The sequence below is a fragment of the Gymnoscopelus braueri genome (assembly GCF_963280865.1).
Source record: "Gymnoscopelus braueri genome assembly, chromosome: 6".
Classification (NCBI taxonomy): domain Eukaryota; kingdom Metazoa; phylum Chordata; class Actinopteri; order Myctophiformes; family Myctophidae; genus Gymnoscopelus; species Gymnoscopelus braueri.
Window position 1 is genome coordinate 36,911,547 of NC_137607.1, and position 15,170 is coordinate 36,926,716.

A 15,170-nucleotide genomic window follows, 5' to 3' on the forward strand; every position below is an offset into this window, starting at 1 on the left:
TTAAGTACAGTACTTGGGTTCATTATTACTTTACACCACTGTGACTTACTTCTGAACGTGTAACATAAGTAGTGCCACTGCCTATCAGTTGCATATTGTGCATTCACCTTCACGTACCTGCGTTTTCTCACACCACTATGGTCGCAACCACTGGTCATTTATAGTAGGGGTGCTTATGATTCTGTATGAACTCAATACACACACCGATAGGGCAAACAGTTCGTGCTTTACTATTACTAAATACATAATTATTAATGCATTTTAATATTTCTGACTAGTTTCAGTAAATTGTGAGGAAATGCACTGGAGGTGTGTGCGGTGTCTCGATCCTTGATATGTTCACGCCAGCGTTGCCATGTCGGCTTATTCTAAGCGAATTCGGGCTGTTTTTTTTGTCAAGTTGCTTGTAAATATTGGGAAGTTGCAGGTTGCGCTTTTTTGGGCTCGTTTCCAAAGACAAGTGTACTTGCTTATTGGGGCTTGCATGCTTCCAAATTTTGTCATTGTTATTTAAACCAGTGGTTCTCAGATATTTGCATGTTTTGTGCCAGGGAGAATTTGTGTTGTTAGAATGTTTCAAAACATATTCCAAATATTCCACATGTATTTATTGCAAGAGATTTTGAAAATAGCAGATCTACAAGCTTCACAACGCGTAACATCGCGACGCATTGTGAGCTCGTAGATCGACAATTTTCAAATAGCCGATGCATAATGTTTTTAAGTGCTCATGTGGCCTAATTAAGTTGCTTCTTTTGGGCTTGTTTTCCTAGACCCGATTGCTTATTTCTCTCAGAAAATATGGCAACACTTGTTCACACCCCTTCGGTTCGAGTCGGAATGGTTTCGTCCGAAGCTCTGACCGGAAGAGTCGGTGTGTTTACAGCAACAGCAGCAAGTTAATCGATTTATTTCAGCCTGTGCGTTCATTTCTACTGACTGGAGTTTATTATCGATTCCCGGACATTTTAGTGAGGCTTAGCGGATTATTATTTGTATATTTACACTTGAATAGACCATGAACATAGTGTCAGTGAAGAAGAAGAAGGCCTGCTGAGGAGGAGGAGCGGTGCAATGGGCAGCTGGGTTTACACGTAGCTAACAGGCTACAAGTTTACACGTTCTGTCCAGGATTAGAACCTTAAAGAGGTAAATGTTCTTATAAACACCATGTCTGTTGCTCCTCTGTGACAGTGCTTCTCAAACCTCTTCATTTCAAGGACCACCATAACTCTGAGAGTGTACAAATGGAACCAAATGGACCCGTGAGGGTCCATTTGGTTCCATTTGTACACTCTCAGAGTTACAGATCTGTAAAGGGTCCATTTGGTTCAATTTGTACACTCTCAAGAGTTACAGACCTGATTTGGGACCCCTCAAGGAACCCTGAGGGTCCCTGGACCACTTTGAGAACCTCTGCTTCTAGTGGTAACTCATCAGTCACGGTTAAATGAAATGACACCCGTGTTGTATGCTGTACTGCTGTCACTACACCCCCCTTTCTAGACCTGGACTTTAAAATATGTTTAATTTGATATGACATTTAGTGTTTCCACCACGATTTAACCAAATGACACTAACTGTACATGATTGATCATGGCTGGAGCTGGACGCAGGGAATGTCTAAACTTAATTAAATGACAGTGACACAATGAAACAGTGTGCTGTGTGCATATGTGTCACACCATGTGTCATATGTCTTCATTTCCTGATATCTTGACTAGCCTTGGATTAAGACATTATGTGTATTTTATCGAGTCTGACTTTTACCTTTTCGCATCTAAATGTCAGAATCGATAAAATACATCTATGATAGTCTTGATCCAAGGCTAATATCTTGACGTTTAGGCACTGGTAGTGCTTGAAAAAGTGCTAAAATGTTTCTCTCCGCCAGGCCGAAAGGCATGGCCGAGACAGTTTTGCACCCTGTCCGTCCGTCCATGTGTCTTTCCGGCTGTGATCAGCTAATCTCCGGCACTGTTGGCTTGATGGCAGCAAAACTGTGCACACACACTCCCTGGATGCCAGAGCTGAACCTCTGCACCAATTTTTCACATGGGCCTGTTATAGCGCCACCAGTAGGCCAATGTTTGCAAAACATTTCTGACAGTACTCCTACAGATTTTGTCTAAACATCACGCAAATCGGTACACAGTATCTCTACAGTCATTTAACGAAACGGGTCTTTCAGATCCTGATTGGCCAAGATTGGCTTCCAAAGTTTGCAGGAATGCTCTGTTTTGAACAAAATGCCTCAAATCATGAATACAGCGTGTGATTGCCGTGAAATCTTGCACGCACGTTCCCACTAGGTCGAGGAAGAAATGCCATCTGAAAATGTTCAAATCAGCCTTATGGTGGCGCTATAACAGGCCGTTTTGTGTTTTTACCTACAACTGCACTTTTGTGTAAAACTTTGTATGCACACTCACTAGAGGCCAAGGAAAAACCTCAGCCCTGCATTTTTCACATCTGCCTTTTATAGCGCCACCAGGAGGCATTTTTTAATATTACTCCTTCAGATTTGATCAAAATGTCATGCGAATCGGTACAGTCTGATCATATTCCATCCTGATTGGCTAAGATTGACATCTAAAATTTGCGGAGTGGCCCGTTTTGAACAAAATGCTGCAAATCATGAACGCAGCGTCCGATTGCGGTGAAACTTTGCACGCACATTCACACTACTTTGAGGAACAAATACCACCCTTTTAACATTGCCCTATTATAGCGCCACCAGGAGAACTAATTTTGCAAAACGTTTTTTATTTTTATTTATATATCTTTGTCCAAACATCACTGAAATTGGTACAAATTATCTCTATAGTCAAGTGAACAAGACGGATCCGTCAGATTTTTCATATTCCATCCTGATTGGCGAATTCCGAACATTGCTGGCCCACAATAACCTACCTGACCTGGCGGAGACCTGTGCTCCTCGGAGCACTTTTTCTTGTTTACTTATGCAAATAAGTAGCATTAGCACAATACAATGTAGACATAGGGTACCCTGTATAAGTCCTCTGTTCCAAATTTTACTTGAGTAAATTGTATTGGCATCAAAATATACTGACAGTACCAAACTTAAAAGTATCCATTATGCAGAATGGCCCATTTCAGTAATGCATCAATGTGTGTCACTTTTAATGTTGCAAGCTGGTAAAGGTGGGGCTGATTTAAATTATTTTGTGTTGCTGGTTCTCAAACCTTTTCATGTCAAGGAAAGGACCCCCAAATGAATGTGGACTTGGCCGTGGACCTAGACTCCTATCAGAAAATATTTTGTGCTAGGGGTAGGGGCCTCCATACACGATTTGTGGTTAAAAAATATTCCATATTTCGTATATGTGGTTAAAGTGATTTTGATGCCATATTAACTACTTTTGCTCAAGGACCCCTGCCTGGGCGTCCCTGGACCCCACTTTGAGAATGACTGAATTAAAACATACGCTATATATCCGATTGTGAATTTAATATATTGCCCTACCATGCCCTCTCTCCAGGTCTGAGAAGAACAGCCTCCATGGGGGCCGAGAGCAGCGCTGTGCGGAGCTGCATTCTGGAGGAGACCCTCCTCACGCTGCCTTCAGGGCTGACCATGTACTCAGCCGTCCTCCAGGATGGGAAGCCTGCTTCCGTGTTTGTTCACAAGCAAGGCAATGAAGACAAAGTCAACAAAGCTGCTAAAGTAAGTACAGTGTAAATATGGTTTCAGTTCAGTGAGTTTTATAAAATGTTACCTCCCTTGCATGATGAGGAATTATTCTCCTCCTATCTTGGCCTTCAGGTAATCTTGGGGTTGGGTCTTGCTTATATTGAATCTGTCCCTGGAAAACAGAAATTGGGTGTGACACAAATGTATTATTTTCATATGTTACTTAACCCATTAAGACCGGGAACACATCTGTGTCATTTTTCGATTACTTGAGCTTGTATATCTGCTATTTTTGAATAGCCAAAGAAATCTAAAATAACACAGATGTGTTCCCGGTCTTAATGGGTTAACCACTTGAACCCTAGCATCCCTATTCTGGGCCAACATTTGGTAAAAAATAGCAGATATTATACAGGCTCTGAGCTTGTAGATCAGCCATTTCTGGAGAAGATATTTAGTGTAGAGTGAGAACAGAAGGGGACCTACTACTAGTTTAAAGTCCTTTGGAATCCGGTCAGCAAAGTATAGGGTTTAAGTGGTTGAGTGCATTATAGTCCTAGCCAGATAGATGCCATCCAACAGCTTGCTAAAGTGATTAGATTTCTTCCACCGCTCAAGAACCAGCAACACAATAGTGAATGAAGTTACTGTATCCGTGACAGAAACATATTTTATCGTTGTACTTACAGTAAGTAATAGTATACATCATATGTGCATAAGACTGAATAGTGTTCTAGTTTTGGTACTGTACGTACGTACGTACCATAACGTGTCATGTAAGCAACATGGCCATCAATTTACAACAGAATTGTTGGTCTTTTTTTGGTCTTAAATATCACACTTGTACAAAAGCATTTCCTCCAAAAGACAGTACGTTAAATTAAGTTAATGGTAATTAAGTGAATAAAGTACTTAAGCATGAATAATGGTGATCAGATTTGGTGATTAGCACTGACCCTGGCCTGACCGCTACAGAGGAGTGACGTCACACAGGAACAGTGTTGGAAAAGTTACTAAAACATAGTAATATTACTTATTACATATTACTTGTTTAAAAAGTAATATAGTTACTTTACTTATTACTCCCTGCCAAAAGTAATTAGTTACTTTTCTAGTTACTGGAAAAAGTAATATATTACTTTAAGTTACATATTACTTTAGTTACTTTCCAACACTGTGTTGGAAAAGTTACTAAAACATTACTTTCCAACACTGTGTTGGAAAAGTTACTAAAACATAGTAATATATTACTTATTACATATTACTTGTTTAAAAAGTAATATAGTTACTTTACTTATTACTCCCTGCCAAAAGTAATTAGTTACTTTACTAGTTACTGGAAAAAAGTTATATTACTTTAAGTTGCATATTACTTTAGTTACTTTCCAACACTGCACAGGAATATGTCACTAAAAATGGATGTGATTAGAAAATCATCAATTGTTGCCATGTTGCCCGTCATTGGTTGCAAACTCTATAAAGAGCTGTATTTTTTCAAGTTTCAAACTACATTAACCAATCGTAATGGTGAAAGAAAGTGCTCAAGGGAAGGCTACCATAGTGCCGCCCTCTGAATCCACACTCCTCTTTCATATCCTGCAGCACCTGAAGACCCTGAGGCACCCGTGTCTCCTGCGCTTCCTGTCCTGCTCCGTGCAGGACGGGGGCATCCACCTGGTGACGGAGCGGGTGCAACCTCTGGAGCTGCTGCTGGACAGCCTCTCCCCAGAGGAGATCTGCGCAGGCATTTATGACCTTCTGCAGGCACTTGTCTTCCTGCACGAGAGGGTGAGGAGAAGCACACACTGTCTCACACACACACACACACACACACACACACACACACACACACACACACACACACACAAATGGATAAAAGACGCTCAGGATGCTGCCGTTGTCATCTCTGGAGGGTTGTTCCATTGCACTGATTTCTAGAAGGAGAGTCTGGAGGGAGTGATACAGAAATGTGTAATTCTTCAGTAATTCTTCTGATTGAATATCTGACATGTGCCAACATGTCTGTCACATAGTTCATAAATCACTGCTTGTGTTTATTATGGGATTGTCAGCTTAGCACTCGTGTGCTAAGCTAAATTAGATTAGATCCACTTCACACAATCCCACTACTAGGGCGAAGCTGAAATAGTCAACCTACACATAAGTACAGGAATGTAGAGGATAAAACGGCAAATACAAAGAGTCACATACTTACTGTACAATACACAGAGCACATTTCTGCTCACAAGGCCATGGGAGACATTAGAGAAATGGCATCCTATCCTGACATGTCTTGATCTCGGATATAAGCTATTCCTCTCTTTCACCCCACAGGGCAAATCGAGCCACAACAACGTCTGCATGTCGTGTGTATTTGTCAGTGAAGACGGTCATTGGAAACTAGGAGCGATGGAGACCGTGTGCAAGTTCTCTGAGGCTACCCCTGAGGTAAGACATACCAGATGTAAAGCCTAGCTATGCAAAGAACATACTATGCCAACCAATCCACATTTTTAAGAGGCATAGTGTCTGTAAAAAAATCTCCCATGTCTCTATTATTGTATATATCAGTTCATGAAATATATATTTGATCTGTATTGTCTTTTTTAAATCCATAGTTTCTTAGCAGCGTGCAGAACGTGAGAGAGACGAGTTCTGTACCTCCAGAAGAGCAGGTAAGGAGAATGGGAGATTGAGCCATGCACAAAAAAAAAAAAGAAAAACAACTGATGATTGTTTATCATGACAAATTGATGAATAGATTGTTTTCATTGATCTATTGAAGGAGGTTGACATGAAATGTTGTGTACAGGTGGAGGGCTTCAGAACTCTCCCTGATGAATACGCTCACTCTCGAGACTGTTTCTCATTTGGAATGATGGTGGAGGCCCTTATCCCACTCATGAATGGCTATGGTGAGTATAGAGGCTGATGAAGTGCAAACCTTTATTATGAATAGAGAAATGGGATTTCACTAGCAGAGCCCGACCGATCTGCTTTGTTTGAAAAATATCGCCTATAATGACATACGCAAAATAGGGACGCCAGGTTGAAAGTGGTTAAAAAGTAGGACACATCGGCTGCATAATACAGATACCGACGTCTTACAGAAAGGGTGAGTTAAATAATATATGATATATAATATGAATAATAAAGGGTTAAATAATAGTCAATATAACGGTCAGACCTCTTAATCAAACACACACACACACACACATCGTTCTCTCTCACCTATTCCCCTGGTTGTCCCGTAGTGTCTGATAGCCTGAAGAGGACCCTGCAGGCAGGTTTATTGAACTCTGACCCCTCGTCGCGGCCTCCACTCTGCTCACTGCTGACTCATGACTTCTTCAGGTTTGATGGGTCACCACCTTTCTGCAATTATCACCTCTTTTTTTTCTGTATCGTTGCTGTCTGGCAGAAACCTCATATCTCCATATTTTAACTTTTTGTGTTTTTTCGTGAATTAACATCCTACTTTATCATACTACAGCGTCACACAAAAGTAGCAGATCCGCAAGCTGGAGACGTGGCGCAAAGCGATGCGTTTTGAGCTTGTAGATCTGCTCCTTTTTGAATTTTGAGAACCGTTTTGGAGATATGAGGTTTCCTCCCGACAGAGACGATGTATAATGAAACAAGCTTGGTTTCAAACTTGTATTTATCCCACAAGCAGGAATGACTTTCTAGAAGTGATGAATTTTCTGAAGAGCCTGACCCTGAAGACAGAGGAAGAAAAGAATGAATTCTTTAAGTGAGTCATTCATCAGCATCAAGAATAATTGTTGAGAAAAGTTGAGTAACGCTAATTATGAAAAATTGTAGTTTATGTAAAAATAGGCTATAGTATGTTTATTTTAAATGAGGTCTTTTAATGTTTTCTAGTCATTTAACAGTGCAAGGCCATTTTGTGGAACATGTTCATGTAGAGCTGATTATTGGTGTTTTGGGTTATTGTGTGTGTGTGTGTGTGTGTGTGTGTGTGTGTGTGTGTGTGTGTGTGTGTGTGTGTGTGTGTGTGTGTGTGTGTGTGTGTGTGTGTGTGTGTGTGTGTGTGTGTGTGTGTGTGTGTGTGTGTGTGTGTGTGTGTGTGTGTGTGTGTGTGTGTGTGTGTGTGTGTGTGTGTGTGTAGGTTCCTGTTAGACCGGGTCCAGAGTTTACCAGAGGAGCTGCTTGCTACCCGTCTTGTTCCCAAACTCCTCAATCCTCTGGTGTTTGCAGAACCCATGGCTGTGAAAAGCTTTCTGCCTCATCTCCTAAGGCCAAAGAAGGGTTAGCTAGTTTACAGCAGTGATTTTCAACCTTTTAAAACCCCCAGTTTGTTATGCTTTAGGTCAGGGGTTTTTCAGGCCAAGGACCCCTTTGCAGAGAGAGAGATGAAGCAGGGACCCCGACTACATTGTATACAATTGTGTTGCAGATTAAACTTTTCATCGATTTCAACGACGTTGAGCTTGTAGATCTGCTATTTTCAGCTAATGTTCCTCTCAGAATAGGAATGCTATAGGGTTGGTGGTTAATGTAAAAACCCCAAAAGTTCCTATCACTCAAAGACTTGGCAGCCCCCCTGTAGTAACTCTGAGGACCCCCTAGGGGTCCCGGTTGAAGACCCCTGCTTTAGCCAATGGACCCCCATTTGATACCATTCCTTATCTCTGGCACCCCAGTCTACATGATAAAATCTACAAAGATAAATAAATGTTAATTTAACTCTGTTTGTGTTAGTTGCAGACCCATAAGGGTCCATTTGGTTCAATAATAATAATAAGTATCAATAATAATGTACATGTTTTTGAGTTTACGGTTCTTTGCTGTGTTGACAGATTCCAGTAGTGGCGGTAGCGGTGAAGACGGCCTGCTCTCCGTCACCCTCTACCGGAAACAGGTGGTTCCTCAGCTCCTCAAGCTCTACAAGGTCAACGAGGAGCACGTCAGGGTCGTCCTGCTGGGTCACATCCACGTCTATGCAGAGTTCTTCTCCGACGATGAGCTGAAGAACCAGATCCTGCCTCAGGTGACAATGTCATTATGAGCTATGTGCAAATGACATGAGGTTCTAGACACACTTTGTAATCACTAATGTTTTTAACAATGTACTTACCGCAAAACAGTCTTCCTCCATTTTTAAACAACCGCTTAAAAAGTTGTTCTTATGTCTGATGCAGTTCATTGGTATCTCTTCTATTAACCCATTTTTTTTAGACCTGGAGCACCTATACATTGTTATACCTTTCAAGCTGGGAACACCTCTGTGTGTAGTTGTTGCAGAAAACTTAGGTCTAAATAGGTTAAATGGTGTGCATTTCAACAACGCCTTTATCAAAAGCACTTTACAATGTGGGTTACATTCACACACCTAGGCTTCATGTCTAAAGTGTCCCTGAGCAAGACACTTAACCGTCCATACAAAGAATGATAACTATTAAGATAACTATAAGGATCATGTTGTGAGCATCCACTCTGAATGATAATTTTCAGTAAATACTGAATAGGCAATAACATGAGTTTGATTGGCTGTTAGTGTTTCTATCATTCATCAAATTGCTCTGAAAGTGATTCAACGATATTGTTTTAAAACGTTTACAGTTATTGTTATAGTTAACATCTATGTATAGATGGCTCTTAACTGCCCCTGGGCTCTGCTAACCCATTAAGACCTTAGGCCGATTCCAGGTATGTGCTAAGGTATTGACAAATATCCCCAACAACAATGAAGGCAGAGGCAACTATGTAACGCGCCAACCTACTCCTCGGGAGCAGTTTGGGGTTCAATGTGATGCTTTTAAATGTATAATGATGGTTTAAAAAGGTGCTACTCTACTTTAACTCTACTTTATTCACCAATTTTTCACCTGTAGGTTTTGCTTGGAATGAGAGACACCAGTGATTCTCTGGTTGCCATGACACTGCAAAGCCTGGCGGTGCTGGTGCCATTGCTAGGAGCGCAGGTTGTGGTAGGCGGGGAGAGAACCAAAGTGTTCAAACGTACCACGCCCAACTTCACCAAGTCTACAGAGGTCTCCCCAGAAAGTAAGGAACATGGTCAGGCTGAGATCGTCATATCCATGTCCATATTTCTGTGTGTTAGTTATAATCAAAAAGTGAAAGAAGCAGGTTGTGACTCAAAGATTGTGTAATTCAAAACATTAGACCAGCTGTTTATTGTTTATTAAGCATTAGTCTACACCGTAGTGGAGACTATTCTTCCTGGGGTCCAGGCAAAACATTCAGTACAGCATGATCAATGTTAGTGAGTAAAACACAAAATTGAAGTCAACTGTGAAGTTGAATAAGCAATGCTCTCCCCTTGCTCAACAGTTACCATCAGAATGCCCTTGAGCAAGGAAATAAACATCCAGGCTGATGCAGCAATGCTGCTCAGTGGCCAAGAGTGTCCTGGGCAGCTTCCAGAACTGAATGTGCATGACGGTATGAATGTGAAATAAGGCCCTTGCTGGGAAGAAGCATGCATGCTTTGCAAACCAATTATGATAGGTTTTGTTTTATAGTAGCATTTGGTGGTTTTACATCTTCCACATCTGCCTTGTAACTGTAGTCTTAATAGCTGAATCTGGTTAGCATTGCATTAATCTTTAAAAAATATTTTCTTGACTTTTATGCAACTACAACCGACGATAGGTAACCAAATGTGGTGTAACTGTCGTAGATCTTGGATGCACTTCCGCCACATGAGCAGGCCTAGCCAATCACAGATCGGAGCTCGAAGGAGAGCAAGCTTTTACAACAACGAAGAAGACATTGAGCCGAAGTTATTATGTTGTTTATAGGCCGAGTTCAACCTGTGGGTAAGGCATCCAGTGTGTCGGAAAGTAGATGAAGGATAGAATAGTGAGCAACGGAGGCCAAATATGGGCCAAATAACAAATTAAAATGTATACTGAACAATTGAAAGTACACTATGCAAAGGCTATGATCGATTTTAGGGCAAAATGTATTGGAAATTGGAGACGTGGTCTGGCAGAGACAATGAATAACATAAAGAATAAGACGGAAACGACAATACCGGCCGCGGATGTCGAACCACTAGCGGATTTTAAATATAGATGTAGCACTTTGAGATTTGTGTCAAATATAAAGTGTGTTACAAATACATTTTATTATTATTATTATTAAGAACACATGGTTTATTACCAGAAAAGGTGACACAGCCTGAAACGTATCTAGGAATATATTGTTTTTGTGAAATAATTAACGAGACACAGGTTGGAGCTAAAACTGGATTCAGCTACAGACCGTATTCCCGGCAAGCATTGCAATAGACAGCCGCAAGGCATTATGGGTTATGTAAAACCACAGAATACTGTGTATTCCGTATTGATCTCATCTAACATTGTGCCTTCTTCTCATCTCTGTATTTCAGCCTCTCCAGTCCATATAGGTGGAGGCATCCACCCTCAGATGGCCCAGCCCTCTAAGGTCCTGAACCTGTTCCCCAAACCCTCTGGAGCAGGGGGGCTGGTCCTGGAGAACATGGACAGTGTACAGAGGAGTAGGGAGACCCTCAACAATTACTCACTTACATCCAAATTAGGTAATATGACACTCCTGACTATTCATTTCTATACTCATTTAGATGTTGTGGGTGGGCCAACTGCTATAGAGTGAGTGACAGGTATTATATAATAACGATGATAATAACCATGTTATTAGCTGGTTGCCGCGCAACATCAAGAGAAAAAGGGACAGCAAGCTGCTCTGCTTTGTAGAGTGCACAAAAAGGCAGTGCGACGCACCCTGTTGTTTGCAGCTTGCAAAGCGCATACCGAGACTGTACGCTGCTACTCCAACAAAACACCCCGGATCACCAGCAACATCAAGCACCTGCTCAACCAGAAAAAAAGCCTTGAAGGACGGTGAGCTTAAGCACACACAGGGACAACTTACTGTTAGTGCCGGCTGAGGGAGGCAAAGGAGGATTACAGGAGGAAGATGGAGCGCAAGAAAGTCCACACACAAAAGGGAGTTGTGGAGTTGGATGAGGAACATCACTGGCTTTAAGCAAAGAATAGCCAGACAAGGGCTGTGTGGGCAGGGTGGATGAGTTCAACCAGTTCTACCACCAGTTTGAGTCGGGTGTGCCCTCACCTCCACACACTTTTCAGGAAATGTAAAAAATAACCTGTGTTCAAAGGATTCACTGTAGTTATTATTCAGTCACAAGCTCTTGTTAATACTTAACATTGGTTCAATATTTAGAAAACAATAGCCGCATCACGACACGTGACCATTTTTTTAAAATATGGAGATACAAAGTTTCTGCCCGACAGCAACGTTAACATGAAGATGCAAGAGTAGCTGCACTTTTCAGAACCAAGGTTGAATATGCTCTGGCCCTCCTGTACTTCACCTACCAGGAGCTGTGGAAAACGCTAGCCTCTTGTCCAGTAGTTCCCAAAACTGGGGGTCCCCAGATGATTAGCTTAATGTGCAATAATGTTTTCTCACTCAACATTTAACAAACCAACATACAGTATACATACTGTATACAAGTGTATACAGGGTATCTGCACATATCTAAAGTTACAATTTAATGACTTAAGACCTTTTTAATGCCGAATTGTCAAATATTACGTAAGTCAGGGGCAAACATTGTGAAAATAGCCTCACAACGCCTTGCAGCGCGAGGCGTTGTGAGCTTGTTGATTGGCTATTTTCACAATATTTCTGTGGAACCGAGTGAAACTAAATGTTATGCCTACAATTCCAAGTCCTGAAAAGTTTGGGAACCCTTGCTCTAGACTAGACTACAAGCTGCATACTCACTTTGAGACAGGTGGCGCTTTGAGGATCGTGTTGTTGGATTTTGCCAGCACCTTAAAGACCATTCAGCTGATAAATCTATAAATAACATTACAAACCATCCACTTATTAACACACTGGCTAGTCAGATGAGTTCAAGTTCAGCAGCATATTAATTTCACAAGGATGCTCAACCTAGTGCCTCAAGACATCATTTGTACACAGGGCCAGCAGAAGGGCCTAGGGGGGCGTAGGCCCTTGGGCTATAAGCAGAGGGCCACACAGTAACATTCAATTTGCATGATTGTGAATCTTGTGACTGACTGAATTGGATTAATTGTACATACACATTGTCTTGTATGTTTATAGATATGTATATAGTTTGTTCTATTTTTACATTTTATTTAGAATGACTGTACCTACCGGTACTTGCCTTTCCTGTAACCATGCATGCAGTGAGTTACCTGAACACTGTAATTTCCTCCAGAATTAATAAAGTATCCATCTATCATCCCCTCCTCCGAGATTTGTTGTGAACCATTCATTGCAATGGCCTATCTGAAATGAGTCCGAAGCTTACGCTGTCGTTCTGATTTGTGTTTCAGCCGTCAGTAGAGAGATGTCTCTCCCTTTGAATGGTTTCAGCCGAACCAGCGGGGCAGAGTCCCCGTCCTACAGCCCGGAGCAGCCGGAGAGACCGGTGGGCCAGACAGAGGACTGGCCAGACTGGAGTGACCCAGATGAGGGGGAGAAGGACAGGGATGGACACCCAGTAGAGATCCACATCCAGCCCTCTGAGAGCACGACTCCACTCGGCTCCAGTAGACTGCCTCTCACAACCGCTGACGAGGAGCCCTGGGACAGCTTCGAGGACACAGAGCCCACCTCGGACCTTTCCCCGACAGCTTCTGTGCCTGACCCGGTCATTCTCACCCCGCCCAGAGGGGATGCCACTTCGGCACCTGTTAACCCCGCACGGGGGGAACCACTTAGAATGGGGTCCTCCAAACCTTTGAAACTGAGCTTGGCCGTGCAAGCCTCTGCAGAGTCTAGCACCACTGCCTCGTGGGACAATGGGTGGGAGAAATCACACAACCCTCCCTCCCCAAACTCCAAGCCCAGGCCTAAACACAGGAGTCAGGGGGCAGGGAATGGGCTAGGGGGTCTTGGGGAAGAGTTCACCATCGAGGTGAAGAGGAAGCCGGTCAGAGACGCAGAGCTGGACTTGTTTGCTGACATGGTGCCGGACATCAAGCTGTCTTCTCCAACTCTGCTGCTCCCTGGAGAGTACAGCTTGAATGACACTGGACTTTTTGCTGTCACCAATGCAGGGCACACAGAAACGCCACAGGCCAACTCATGCATAGATACAACGATGCTCACTGCCAAGTTCGCAGCTGCAGAGCTGACCGAGGTGAGTTTGTTTGCCAGTTCTCATATTCAAACCCTCTGTCAGTATTTGACAGGTGTTCCTGTGGCATTTTGAAAGCTTTTGCTAATGTTTTCCAGCTTGGGTGAGTTTTGCAGTACAGGGACACTAGGTAATAAAGACTTAAGATGGAACAACAGGGGTGCCTGGGTGGCCCCCCAACAAAAATAAATAATCGTCTGTGTAAAAACAAAGGCAGTTATTTTAACAGGACATAATTGGCATTTTAAATCCAGTCTTTTTTACAAAGGCTGCATAATTGTATGCTGACAATTGCCCAATTAGTAAGAAGGACTCTTACCATCTGTAACATGTATCATGCTAAATTATAATTCTCTCCCTCTCAGGCTGAAGCAGATGGCTGGGGAGATGGAGATGATCTTAACTGGGATGATGAGACTGCTTGGTGATGAAGTTTGACCTGGCTCTGTTATATGGAGCAACATTTTAGAGACTCATTACTGGAACAATCCACCTTATAAGATCTCCGCCTGCAGAAGAATCATGACAAAGAACTTTAATCAGTAATCCCATCTATAGGGGTCCAGTGATTCTTTCAACCTATGATGCAGCAATAGATTAAACAGCACACTATTACTTTTTGGTATGTCTCCAGATGTTAAATACCATCGTCTTCATTCATGAAGGTAACTTCACATTTGTACTGGAAGGATGGTCTGCTTTCAGGTGGTAGCTATTACCAGCTAGACTGGGACTCAAAATGAAGCCATTCTTGTAATGTTTGCCAAATTCTGAGGAAGCTAATTACACTTGGGACTCTAATCTGAAGTAAATGAACTCATGTTTTCATCTCTAGGTTGTACTGTGCCATATATTTCACTACTTGCATTGCAACTTAGATAAACTTTTTGAGGGGACACTGTGACTTGTCCAAAGCCTGATCAGTTGAGGCTGGCATTTTGAATGAATGTGAAGAGATTGACATAATTTATTGGTATCTTTCTGATTGCTGGTGAAATAAAGGTTTATGGTATCTAATGTGACCCAGTTTTGTGTTTCCTACTTGGGACAAATATACTTGTTTACACGGACACATTCATCCATAAATTGTGCTGAATTTAGCAAGTTTTCAAATGTGGCTATTAATGAGCCATATTGACAAATACCAAAATCCCAGCTGTCTTGAAGTTAGTCATTAACCATTTTAGTGACACCTCTGGTCTGTCTATATAGTCTATTAGAACTGATTCCTAGAATTACATTTGAAAACAGAATATCGCTCAAAACAAATACAGAAACTATGTATTAACTTTAAAATAGATAAATAAATTTGTGGTGCATTTCCGATACCTGCCTCATTATGCC

The 15,170-nt window shown here is 42.0% G+C and overlaps 1 protein-coding gene across 2 annotated transcripts; it reads left to right on the top strand.

Moving 5' to 3' along the window:
• The first annotated feature begins 862 nt into the window (after positions 1 to 862).
• scyl3 (SCY1-like, kinase-like 3) lies at positions 863 to 14,848 on the top strand. Of its 2 annotated transcripts, XM_080431953.1 has the most exons (15): positions 863 to 1,149; positions 3,504 to 3,688; positions 5,258 to 5,443; positions 5,990 to 6,103; positions 6,274 to 6,330; positions 6,468 to 6,570; positions 6,910 to 7,009; positions 7,332 to 7,409; positions 7,788 to 7,927; positions 8,479 to 8,669; positions 9,514 to 9,685; positions 9,974 to 10,084; positions 11,037 to 11,207; positions 13,021 to 13,829; positions 14,192 to 14,848. In XM_080431953.1, exons 2-15 carry the CDS (start codon positions 3,524 to 3,526, stop codon positions 14,252 to 14,254), a joined length of 2,460 nt encoding a protein of 819 aa, XP_080288079.1. In that variant the 5' UTR covers positions 863 to 1,149; positions 3,504 to 3,523; the 3' UTR covers positions 14,255 to 14,848. The 2 variants fall into 2 exon arrangements, with proteins under 2 accessions (XP_080288079.1, XP_080288080.1); XM_080431954.1 differs by lacking the exon at positions 9,974 to 10,084.
• Positions 14,849 to 15,170: the final 322 nt, after the last annotated feature.

Coding starts and splice junctions, on each gene's coding strand:
- scyl3 (XM_080431953.1), top strand. CDS start 3,524: ATGGGGGCCGAGAGCAGCGCTGTGCGGAGCTGCATTCTGGAGGAGACC. Junction 3,689..5,257: donor AAGTCAACAAAGCTGCTAAA/GTAAGTACAGTG, acceptor CATATCCTGCAG/CACCTGAAGACCCTGAGGCA. Junction 7,928..8,478: donor TCTCCTAAGGCCAAAGAAGG/GTTAGCTAGTTT, acceptor CTGTGTTGACAG/ATTCCAGTAGTGGCGGTAGC.